General features: G+C 45.5%; 1 protein-coding gene across 2 annotated transcripts in view; it reads right to left on the bottom strand.

The window, feature by feature from the left end:
* Positions 1–8,272, bottom strand: part of KAZN (kazrin, periplakin interacting protein) — a 1,120,978-nt gene extending 1,112,706 nt beyond the window's left edge. The window contains exon 1 of one of the 2 annotated variants that reach the window (XR_005451048.1): positions 8,078–8,167. Coding sequence is in view for 1 of the 2 variants with exons in the window: in XM_038746129.1 (XP_038602057.1) it covers positions 8,078–8,216 (139 nt within the window). In the remaining variant the exon portion in view is untranslated. Of the gene's footprint in view, positions 1–8,077 lie in introns of both variants that reach the window. The other variant, XM_038746129.1, reaches the window with a different exon arrangement.
* Positions 8,273–12,043: the final 3,771 nt, after the last annotated feature.

Here is a 12,043-nt window from a genome sequence, read left to right as displayed (position 1 = left end):
ATGCCAAGGTTACAGGCTTGTGAAGTAGGAAGGATAATGGTGCCATCTACAGTGATGGGAAATTCACAGGGAGGATAGGGTTTGAGTGGGAAGATAAGGAGCTCTGTTTTGGACATGTTAAGTTTGAGGTGATGGAAAGACATATAGTCTTCTGTGATTGGCTGTTTATGACCATTAGAGCATTTACTTTTCCACTTTCTCCAAGAAGAAGGCATCATATTGGATTTTCAATCTGTCCAAACCGCTCCTTTCGGACAGCCCAGAGTGAACGGCTCCCAGATCTACCTTCTGTCCCTATCATCAAACCATACCTACCCCTTCTCAGACTAAGTGGACAAGAATGAATATGATAACATTGCAAACCCAAACCAATCTCCTTTGGTCAAGTTTTCCAGCGCTCAGTTTTAAACCCTGCAAGGGTTATTGAAATACTGCTCTAGACTGTAAGAGCACTGTGGGCAGGGAACTTTTCTACCAACAGCAGTGTATTGTATACTCCCAAGCACATAGTACAGTACTCTGCACATACTATGTGCTCGATAAATATAATTGATTGGTTGATTGTTTGCTGTTCCCTTTCCCCAGTGAACCTAGAGCAGTTCCCCTCTTAAAAAGATATAACAACTTCTTATCTTGTGGGTTCCAGAGCCACAGAATTCAGCTGGAACTTCTCTGCTGCAAGTTGGCTACTTTCTGGGTTGTATTTGACATTCCAAGCATTTAGTCCAGAGATCAGTCAAAACACCTGGGAAGGGCCAGACTTACCCACGAATAAAAAGGCATTCTCTGAGGGAAAACACCCCTCAATCCTCATTTAACCACTCAGAGGACCTGGGATCTAATCCCATCTCTGTCTCTTGGCTGTTGTGTGACCATAGGCAAGTCACTTCACTGTGCCTCAGCTACCTTATCTGTAAAATGGGGATTAAGTCAGTGAGTCCCATATGGGACATGGACTGTGCCCAACCTGATTAGCTTATTCTACCCCAGTGCTTAGTACAGTGCCTGGCACATAGTAAGGGCCTAACAAATACCTTAAAAAAATAACCCAGTGACAGATCCACCTTCTTTGTCTGCCTCAGAATGTGAGCTCCTTGTGGGAAGGGAACACATCCTGGCGCTCCGTCATATCATCCCAAACACTTAGAATAGTGCACATAATTTACAAGGCACCTAATAAAAAACACATCTTTTGCTGCTCCCATTTCTACCGAATTAGGAGAAGCAAAGGAACAGTAGGCCACTATAGGTCTGGCACTCTGGAGGCAATGGCCACAAGCCCCATCGCATCACATTCCCACAGGCTGCTTGGGTACCTCAGCCCCTACACTGGGAGACTGTGAGGTTTATAAGCCCATGGAGCTTTCTGTACTGGGCTCTTTTTTGCACTAGTCTTCTGTTCAGGCTTCAGAGAGAAATGGGTATCTTCTGGGAAATAATTCAATCAGTTTCATTGCTCTTGGATGGCTCCCTAGCGTTCCATCTCGCTCTCGCCAAATGAGAGTATTAATTTGAAAAAGGGAGTCAAAAGTTTGACTTCAGAAGGTTATAAGGTTTTATGCCTGTTTCCACACCAGATCGTAAACTCTTAAAGGGCAAGGATCACATCTAATTGTATTGTAGTGTCCCAAGCAGACAGGAATCACTCAAATACCACTGATGGAATGAGTGGGCCCCAGGGACAATTCCTGAACCATGGGCAAGGAGCTGTAAATAGTTTTTAAAGGAAGAACATCCAATCCCTATCTATTCTCAAGGTGCTTTTCGTCTGCCGTGGGTGAGCAATGCTCTGCCTGGTTTCCCAGAGGGCCTTGGAGCTCCTAAACCTAGGTCTCTTAAGCTTCTCACTGGGTGCCCATTTGTAAAATGGGGCTAGTCATGTCACAAGCACATGGTGAAGACAAGATGAGTCAGACAAAGGAAACAGAGCTTTTAGGTCCTGATGAAGACCAGTGGGGAGGAAAAAAAATTGATAATAATGGTTCATTTCAACATCCCATCAGCCACCTGAAAGTTTTACATATTAATTTTACCTTCCCCAGCATACCCGCTCTCGCAAACACATATGATCAATTGTACAGTCAATTACAATTACCCCATCTATAAATATGTTTATATCACTCTCCCCAGTAAGAGTGTAGGCAGGTAACAAGTCATTCTTCTGTTGAACTTTCCCAAATTATTAGAGTGCATTTTACCCAATGGGAGCTTAATAATGTACCTTTACTACTGCTATTAATAATAATAATAATAATGATGGTATTTGATAATCAATCAATTGTATTTATTGAGTGCTTACTGTGTGCAGAGCACTGTACTAAGCGCTTGGGAAGTACAAGTTGGCAGCATATAGAGACAGTCCCTACCCAACAGTGGGCTCACAGTCTAGAAGGGGGAGACAGAGAACAAAAACAAACATATTAACAAAATAAAATAGAATAGATATGTACAAGTAAAATAGAGTAATAAATATGTACAAACATATATACATATATACAGGTGCTGTGGGGAAGGGAAGGAGGTAAGACAGGCGGATGGAGAGGGGGACGAAGGGGAGAGGAAGGAGGGGGCTCAGTCTGGGAAGGCCTCCTGGAGGAGGTGAGCTCTCAGTAGGGCCTTGAAGGGAGGAAGAGAGCTAGCTTGGCGGATGTGCGGAAGGAGGGCATTCCAGGCCAGGGGGATGACGTGGGCCGGGGGTCGACGGCAGGACAGGTGAGAACGAGGCACGGTGAGAAGATTAGCGGCAGAGGAGTGGAGGGGGCGGGGTGGGCTGTAGAAGGAGAGAAGGGAGGTGAGGTAGGAGGGGACGAGGTGATGGAGAGCCTTGAAGCCGAGGGTGAGGAGTTTCTGCCTGATGCACAGATTGATTGGTAGCCACTGGAGATTTTTGAGGAGGGGAGTAACATGCCCAGAGCGTTTCTGGACAAAGACAATCCAGGCAGCAGCATGAAGTATGGATTGAAGTGGGGAGAGACACGAGGATGGGAGATCAGAGAGAAGGCTGATGCAGTAGTCCAGACGGGATAGAATGAGAGCTTGAACGAGCAGGGTAGTGGGTTTGGATGGAGAGGAAAGGGCAGATCTTGGCAATGTTGCGGAGCTGAGACTGGCAGGTTTTGGTGATGGCTTGGATGTGAGGGGTGAATGAGACAGCAGAGTCGAGGATGACACCAAGGTTGTGGGCTTGTGAGACAGGAAGGATGGTAGTGCCATCAACAGTGATGGGAAAGTCAGGGAGAGGGCAGGGTTTGGGAGGGAAGACATGGAGGTCAGTCTTGGACATGTTGAGTTTTAGGTGGCGGGCAGACATCCAGATGGAGATGTCCTGAAGGCAGGAGGGGATGCGAGCCTGGAGGGAGGGGGAGAGAGCAGGGGCAGAGATGTAGATTTTGGTGTCATCAGCGTAGAGATGGGATAAGCCGGGATAGATAAGCCGTGGGAGCGAATGAGATCACCAAGGGAGTGAGTGTAGATCGAGAACAGAAGGGGACCAAGCACTGAACCTTGGGGAACCCCCACAGTAAGGGGATGGGAGGGGGAGGAGGAGCCTGCAAAAGACACTGAGAATGAACGACCGGAGAGATAAGAGGAGAACCAGGAGAGGACGGAGTCTGTGAAGCCAAGGTCGTCACCTTGCCTCTATGACATATAGCCATTTCTGTCTATCAGTATGTGAAATTCATCCCACCTCCACCACTTGTAAGCTGTGTGACTTTAGGCAAGTCACTTCAGTTCTCTGTGCCTCAGTTACCTCATCTGTAAAATGGGGATTAAGACGGTGAGCTCCACGTGGGACAACCTGACTACCTTGTATCTACCCCAGAGCTTAGAACGGTGTTTGGCATATAGTAAGCACTTAAATACCATCATTATTCAAGCACTTAGTACAGTGCTCTGCACACAGTAAGCGCTTAATATGATTGAATGAATCAAAAGTAGCTCAATATTCTTCTCCCTTCTCAATACAACACAGGCCTCACCCAGTCCTCCTAGATATAAGAGGCTATGATTTTAGGGAGTGCTTGAGCTGATATTTAAGGAAGCCCCAGACTTTGCCATACCAGTCAACCTACTTCACCACTGCAGAATGCTTCAGAACACAGGAGCACTGTGATCTAGTGGAAAGAGCCCAGGCCTAGGAGTCAGAGGACCTGGGTTCTAATGCTGATGCAACCACCATCCTGCTCTGTAACCTTGGGCAAAACACAACTTCTCTATGACTCAGTTTCCTCATCAAAAGTAGCTCAATATTATTCTTCCTTCTCAATATAATACAAGCCTCACCCAATCCTCTTAGAAATAAGAGGCTTTAATTTTAGCAGCCTGGCTTAGTGGAAAGAGCACGGGCTTGGGAGTAAATGGATGTGGGTTCTAATCCTCGCTCTGCCACTCATCTGCTGGGTGACCTTGGGCAAGCCACTTAACTTCTCTGTGCCTCAGTGAGCCCCATGTGGGACAACTGCCATGGGCTTTGGAGTCAGAGGTCATGGGTTCAAATCCCGGCTCCGCCACTTGTCAGCTGTGTGACTTTGGGCAAGTCACTTAACTGCTCTATGCTTCAGTTACCTCATCTGTAAAATGGGGATTAAGACTGTGACCCCCCCGTGGGACAACCTGATCACCTTGTAACCTCCCCAGCGCTTAGAACAGTGCTTTGCACATAGTAAGCGCTTAATAAATGTCATAAAAAACCTGATTACCTTCCATCTACCCCAGTGCATAGAACAGTGCTTGACACATAGTAAAGCCTTAAATACCATTATTATTATTAAAATGGGAATTCAATGCCTCTTCTCCTTTCTACTTAGACTGTGAACCCCATTAGTGACAGGGACTGTGTTCGGCCTTATTAAATTGTATTTTCATCAGTGCTTAGGACAGTGTTTTATACATAAAAATAATGTTCGTATTTATTAAGCACTTACTATATGCCAGGGACTGTTCTAAGCATTGGGGTAGATACAAGCAAAAGGGGTTAGACACAGTCCCTGTCCCACATTGGGCTCACAGGCTCAATCCCCACTTTACAGATGAGGTAACTGAGGCTCAGAAAAGAAAAGTGATCTGCCATAGTACATGCTTAAAATATCACAATGAAATAAACAGTGATAATGATGCTAAAGAGGTTGTTTTAAAAAGCTTTGCTCTTACAGCATCCACATTACATTCAGATCTGTTGCCAATTTGTACTTTCCAAGCACTTAGTACAGTTCTCTGCACACAGGAAGCACGCAATAAATATGAGTGAATGAATGAATCTGCCTTCTGTTGGGGTGATTTTTTACTTCAGTGGGGAATTAGTAAGAGAAACAGCCTGAACATTTGCAGATGATAAACCAAACCCCATATCTGAATGTTTCTTAAATTCTTGCTACCAACTAGACCTAAACCTGCTGACTGTAAACGAATCAGTAGCTATGTTTCCATAACCATATTTTCCCTTTCCTCCTCCCCCATCACCAGCCACTAAGAGACTTCAATGTGAACAGTTTCGTTTAACTCCCTAAATAATATACATCTCATGAACTGGTTTTGGTGAGTTTTCTCCTCGAGCTAGAGAGACTTGCTCTGCATTACAATGAAATAAAGAGAAAAAAGCTGATTCATAATCCTTGATTTGGGCCCCTTAGAGAACATAGAGAACATTCTAGACTGTGAGCCCGCTGTTGGGTAGGGACTGTCTCTATGTGTTGCCGACTTGTACTTCCCAAGCACTTAGTACAGTGCTCTGCACACAGTAAGCGCTCAATAAATATGATTGATTGATTGAAGAATGAAACCTCCAGAATTGACTGATTCAGCAAAATCAACTTTGCCTTTTAAACCAAAAGAAAGTCACCCCCAGAAGCAGAGTGGCCTAGTGGAAAGAGCACAGTCCTGAGAGTCAGAGGATCTGGGTTCTAAACCCGGCTCTGCCACCCGTCTGCTGTATGACCTCAGACAAGTCATTTAACTTCTCTGTGCCTTAGTTACCTCAACTGTAAAATGGGAATTAGGACTGTGAACCCTATGTGGGACAGGGACAGTGTCCACCTCAATTATCTTGTATCTACTGCAGTGCCTAGCACATAGTAAGCACTTAAATAGCATTTAAAAATATGCCCAGGGGCCTCATATTTGTCTAGATACCCTTTCACCTTCCCTACTCTGTGTTAGAAACTTCCAGGGAAGTACTGAAGACGTTTTAGAGAAAACCACAGATGCTTTGGAGTAGAAACTACAACCAGAAACTCACAGGCAAGGAACCACTACTGCCTAATCCAGAAATCTAGCATAGCTTAAAAAGAAACTCTTATCCTAAAGGATATTCCCCTCAAATGACTCAAATTACTCTGTTGGAAAAATGTTCAAGCACTTAGGAGTTACAGTACTAGTTGATAAATCAGAATAATGAACGGGCTTAAAGACAACTTGATAGCAATTTGGGAAACTTCAACAATACAGCAGTTGACCAGTTTCCCATGCTTATAATAGATAATATTAATAGTTGTTGGCACTTACAATGTGCAAGCACTGTGCTAAATGCTGGGTTAGATTCAGGATAATCATAGCAGACTTGGTCCCTATCCTTCAAAATGTTCACAGTCCAGGCGAAGGGAGAACAGGTATTTAATCCCCATTTTACAGATGAAGAAACGGAGGCACAGAGAAGCTAAGTGACTTGCCCAAGGTCACACATCATGTGAGTGGTGGATCCAGGATTAAAACTCAGGCCTTTGCTCTGTCCACCAGGCTCCAAAGCCCAGTATCTGGAGCACTGTGCCCCAACTATAGAAATCCAGCTTTTTTATACTATTTCTTAGGCTCTTAACTAAGTTCAAGGCACTGTACTAATTGCTGGGGTAGATACAAGCTAATCAAGTTGGACCAAATCCATGTCCCACAGGGGGCTCAGTCAATCCCCATTTTACAGATGAGGTGACAGGCATGGAAAAATGAAGTGCCTTGCCCAAGGTCACACAGAAGAAAAGTGTCGGAGCCGAGATTAGAACCCAGGTTGTTCTGGTTCTGTAAGCTTGTCGTGGGCAGAGAACGTGTCTACCAGCTCTGTTACAATGAACTCTCCCAAACACGCATAGTTAGCACCCAATAAATGACTCATTCATTTCCAACCTGGCTTATGGATCAACAGTAACTTTCCTCCCCAAAGCCAGGTCTTCAGAATTGGTCCTTCTGGACAAAGGCCAGCCCGCTTGCCCAACAAAGCTCTCCTTTCCTGCCCACTCCCTTCTTCTGTTTCTAAACATACCCAGAAAATATAGCCCCATCACTGTAACTCAACTGCTAATGTCTACTAGCTGAAAAAGATCTCCAAGTCGGGGGAGTATGTCTGCCCATACTGTATCCTGTCTGTTACCTGAAACCACTCAAGACGCTCTTGAGAATTTTTTTTAATGGCATTTATTAAGCAATTACTATGTGCAAAGCACTATTCTAAGCGCTGATAATGGCATTTATTAAGTGCTTACTATGTGCAAAGCATTGCTCTAAGCGCTGGGGAGGTTACAAGGTGATCAGGTTGTCCCACGAGGGACTCACAATCTTAATCCCCATTTTGCAGATGAGGTAACTGAGGCCCAGAGAAGTGAAGTGACTTGCCCAAAGTCACAGCTGACAATTGGCAGACCCGGGATTTGAACCCATGACATCTGACTCCAAAGCCCGGACTCTTTCCACTGAGCCAAAACTTCTAGACTATAAGCTTGTTGTGGGCAGAGAACGTGTCTACCAGCTCTGTTATACTGAACTCTCCCAAACACACACAGTAAGCACCCAATAAATATGACCGATTCATTTCCAACCTTGCTTATGGATCAACAGTAACTTTCCTCCCTAAAGCCAGGTCTTCAGAATTGGTCCTTCTGGACAAAGGCCAGCCCACTTGCCCAATAAAGCTCTCCTTTGCTGCCCAGTCCCTTCTTCTGTTTCTAAACAGACCCAGAAAATATAGCCCCATCACTCTCAAATGCCCCAAGGAGCCAGTCCTTATCAAGGAAAAGAGAAAGAAAATGTAGGCCTCTCTTGGGGGTGACATCCCCTAGGGTGCTCATGCCCAGTTTCCCCCATCTTCTCCTACCTGCTTCCATCAGCTGGCACTGCTGCCCAAAGACTTGCGAGAAGGTGATGTTCCCTGAGGCGGCACTGGAAGTCAGTGTGGAATCCATCACTCTCTTAGGGTCATTTGTGTTAGTCATGGGGCAATATCCAGAGTCCATTAAGGGGCCAGGGAGGTCCCAGGACTTCGATGAACTTGATGTGATGCTCTAGGTCTTGCCCCCTACTAGGGTGGGAGAGAAGACAGATTTGCCTCGGATTTGAAGCAAAGCACCATCCACCTGAGTTGCGTTCACTTCAGAGCTGAGGTAGACCCTCCCTCTGCCCGGGAGTCACCGCTGTGAGTGTTTTTTCCACGAGTGTCCCTAGGATCTCAAATATCCATCGGCTGAATAGGAAAAAAAAAACCAAAACACAAAACGAAACAGGCCACTCTTCTGCTACAAGAGCTCTGGAAAAGGAAAAGGTTTCCAATTGCTCCCCGGAGTCCTCTCTCCTGACAACCCTTCTCCAGGAGTTGGCGTCCAAGCTCGGGCACACGGACTGGGACCTGTCCACCTGGGCAGGGGACAGGCGGAGCTGGCCAGTTTTTCAGCACCCCACTGCTCACCCCAGCTGCTGTGTAAGAGCGGTTGTGTCTCAGCTCGTCTCAGACCCGCTGCTATCAGATCTGGGGAGGGATGACTTGGCGTGCCCTCCCGGATATCAGGTCTCCCTCTTAGGGCTGTGATGAAGGATGGCAGATGAGTCTTGCGTCCTTTCACAGGCAAGTGGGCCACCCTCCCAGGTGGTGGTCCATCCCAACCTACAGCAAAGTCCAGGAGCCAGGAGCTCTCCTTCCTGTCAGCTCCCCTGCCTCATTGAATCCAGCAGCAGCAGCAGCAGTCTGCAGTAGGCACAGGCAGCCTCTGCTGACAGTGACTGAACTGCCTCTTGGCTCACAACCCTGGTTAATTCTTCACTACAAATCTCTTTCTTGCTCCCTCTTCTTGGAGTGAGGGGGAGGAGATCTGGGGACATTGTTAAATAACATTTCCCCTGCCCTGCTGTGCTGGGTATCCCTCCCCAATCCCCACCCCCTTGCCGTGATGCGAAAGCTATTACTTGGAGATATTCTGGATCCACATGGGTGTGCTAACTCAGACCAGCGAGCAGAGCTGGCTGCTTTTAACTCTTTCACAATCAACTTGCTAGGCAGAAGGGACATGCCAAGAGGAGGAAAACCGAGGATTTCAAGGAGGTGTGCAATTTCTACCTCTGTTTCTTCAGTGCTCAGAGCTAAGGTTGCTCAGTGTATAAAAATCAGATTCTAATAGAAACTGACCATGGCATTTCCCTGAAAAGAGACCAAGAGGTACTTCTCAACAACACTACAGCAGCTGTTTTAACTGCTGCTGAATCTTTATTTTGATATCCCATCTGCTGATTGCAAAAATGCTAACTTGAGAGGCCACATAATTTCAGGTTGGTGATTCAAACATGTTCTACGGAAATTTGACTGTAAAACCGGTATATCCCTGGCTAAAATACAAATTAGGCGCTGCCTAATCTGCCAGATGGAGGAAGAGAAAATGATCCAATTAGCACAGTAGCAATCACAGTATCCGTGTTTGTGTTTCCCTGAAATCTCTTGTTTATGAAGCCAACTTTAAAAAAAATGAAATTTTAACTCTTTAGTCGAAGATTGCTTTCATATTTGAAGTAAAGATTGCTTTCATATATCCCCTTCTAGATCATATGCTCATTGTGGGAAGGGAATGCAGTGTGGCTTGGTGGAAAGAGCACGGGCTTGGGAGTCAGAGGTCATGGGTTCAAATCCCAGCTCCACCAATTGTCAGCTGTGTGACTTTGGGCAAGTCACAACTTCTCTGTGCCTCAGTTACCCCATCTGTAAAATGGGGATTAAGACTGTGAGTCCCACGTGGGACAACCTGATCACCTTGTAACCTCCCCAGCGCTTAGAACAGTGCTTTTCACATAGTAAGCACTCAATAATAATAATAATAATAATAATGGCATATGTTAATCAATCGCATTTATTGAGCGCTTACTGTGTGCAGAGCACTGTACTAAGCGCTGGATAAATGCCATCATTATCATCATCATCATCATCTATCAACTCGGTTATATTGTATTCTCCCAAGCTTTTAGTACAGTGCTCTGTCAGTCAATCATTTATTGAGCATTTGCTGTGTGCAGAGCACTGTACTAAGCACTATCACAATAAACAGAAACATTCCCTGCCCACAACGAGCTTACAGTCTGAACAGAAGTGCTCCATAAAGTGCTCAAGTGTTTATTACAGTGGTACAGTGCTTTGAACACAGTAAGCACTCAATACAATTAATAATAATAATAATAATAATAATAATAATTCAAGTGATTGAAACCATTTTCAACCCTAGCCACCATGTTGCAAATGAAGGCGTTGAGAATGTTTTTACAAGTTAGTCTGGGACTCTGTGCTTCAGGAGAAACATGACTGGCAGGGACAAGAATGCGAGAGACACTGCTCAAGGCACAAGCACAAGAATCAATTCCTCTGGAAGAGGTCTCAGGCCTGGAATCTTGGAACTGAGGCTCATCTGTCATTTTAAAGAGGAGCCCATCATCACCACTCTGGGACAGTTAAGCTATGACACCTAGAGAATTTTCCTGTCAATGGTATTTATTGAGTCCTTACTATGTGCTGAGCACTGCATTAAGCACTTGGGAGAGTACAACAGAGTTGTAAGGCATGTTCCCTGCCCATAATGAGATCACAGCCTACCATGGTGTTTGTAACTTGTGGTACTCCAAAACTCTTCTGTAGCTGCCTTCAAACCCAACTCCCTTTGGTTCCATAACAGTGTGGCTCGGTGGAAAGAGACAAGCTTGGGAGTCAGAGGTCATGGGTTCTAATCCTGGCTCCATCACTTGTCAACTGTGTGACTTTGGGCAAGTCACTTAACTTCTCTGGGCCTTACCTCATCTGTAAAATGGGGATTAAGACTGTGAGCTCCAAGCGGGATAACCTGATTACCCTGTATCTCCCCCAGCACTTAGAAGAGTGCTTGGCACATAGCAGACCCTTAACAAATACCATTATTATTATTATTACTACTACTCTTTCAGTCAGTAAATGCCTCGTTCTCATTGCGGTGGTGAAGACTCCTCCTTGTCTTTCTCCTGCCCACCAGTACTGAAGCTGCGGGCACCCCATAGGATCTCAATTGATCAATCAGCAGTGCTTACTGAGTACTTGCTGTGTGCAGAACACTGTACTAAGCACTTGGGAAAGAATACTACAAACAGACATGGTAGACACAATCCTTGCCCACAGAGATCTTACAGTTTACAAGGGGACAGACATTACAGTAAATTACAGATCAACTGGAGGCAAGATGTTGAGGAGGACCTGGGGCTCAGTGAGAAATCAGATTAAAGCTATTAAAGCTTAGCATTGCTGGGGTCTAAGAACTGGCAGTCTGGTTTGAGAACTCCAACTGAAACCTGCAAAGAGCACTGAGCGCTTCATCTCCTGCTTAGAAAAGCAGCGTGGCTCAGTGGAACGAGCCCGGGCTTGGGAGTCAGAGGTCATGGGTTCTAATCCCGGCTCCACCACTTGTCTGTTTTGTGACTTTGGGCTAGTCACTTCACTTCTCTGGGCCTCAGTTGCCTCATCTGTAAAATGGGGATGAAGCCTGTGAGCCCCACGTGGGACAACGTGATCACCTTGTATCCCCCCCAGTGCTTAGAACAGTGCTTGGCACATAGTAAGCACTTAACAAATGCCATCATTATTATTATTATCATCGTCATCACCTCCAGATGAAGTATGCAAACAGTCAAATACTGGCGGAGACTGTAATTTCTTTCTGTCCTATCATCTGCCTGCTGAATCCATATTGAAAATGATAGTCTCCCATTGGGAAGGAGGGACAAGCCCCAGACCTGACACTCTAGGTGAGAAGAACATGTTGCGGTGTTTCAATAGAATAGAAACACT

Source organism: Tachyglossus aculeatus, chromosome 5, assembly GCF_015852505.1.
Source record: "Tachyglossus aculeatus isolate mTacAcu1 chromosome 5, mTacAcu1.pri, whole genome shotgun sequence".
In the NCBI taxonomy this organism is placed as follows: domain Eukaryota; kingdom Metazoa; phylum Chordata; class Mammalia; order Monotremata; family Tachyglossidae; genus Tachyglossus; species Tachyglossus aculeatus.
Note: the sequence above shows the minus strand (reverse complement) of the source record. Positions and strands in the feature narration are given on the sequence as shown.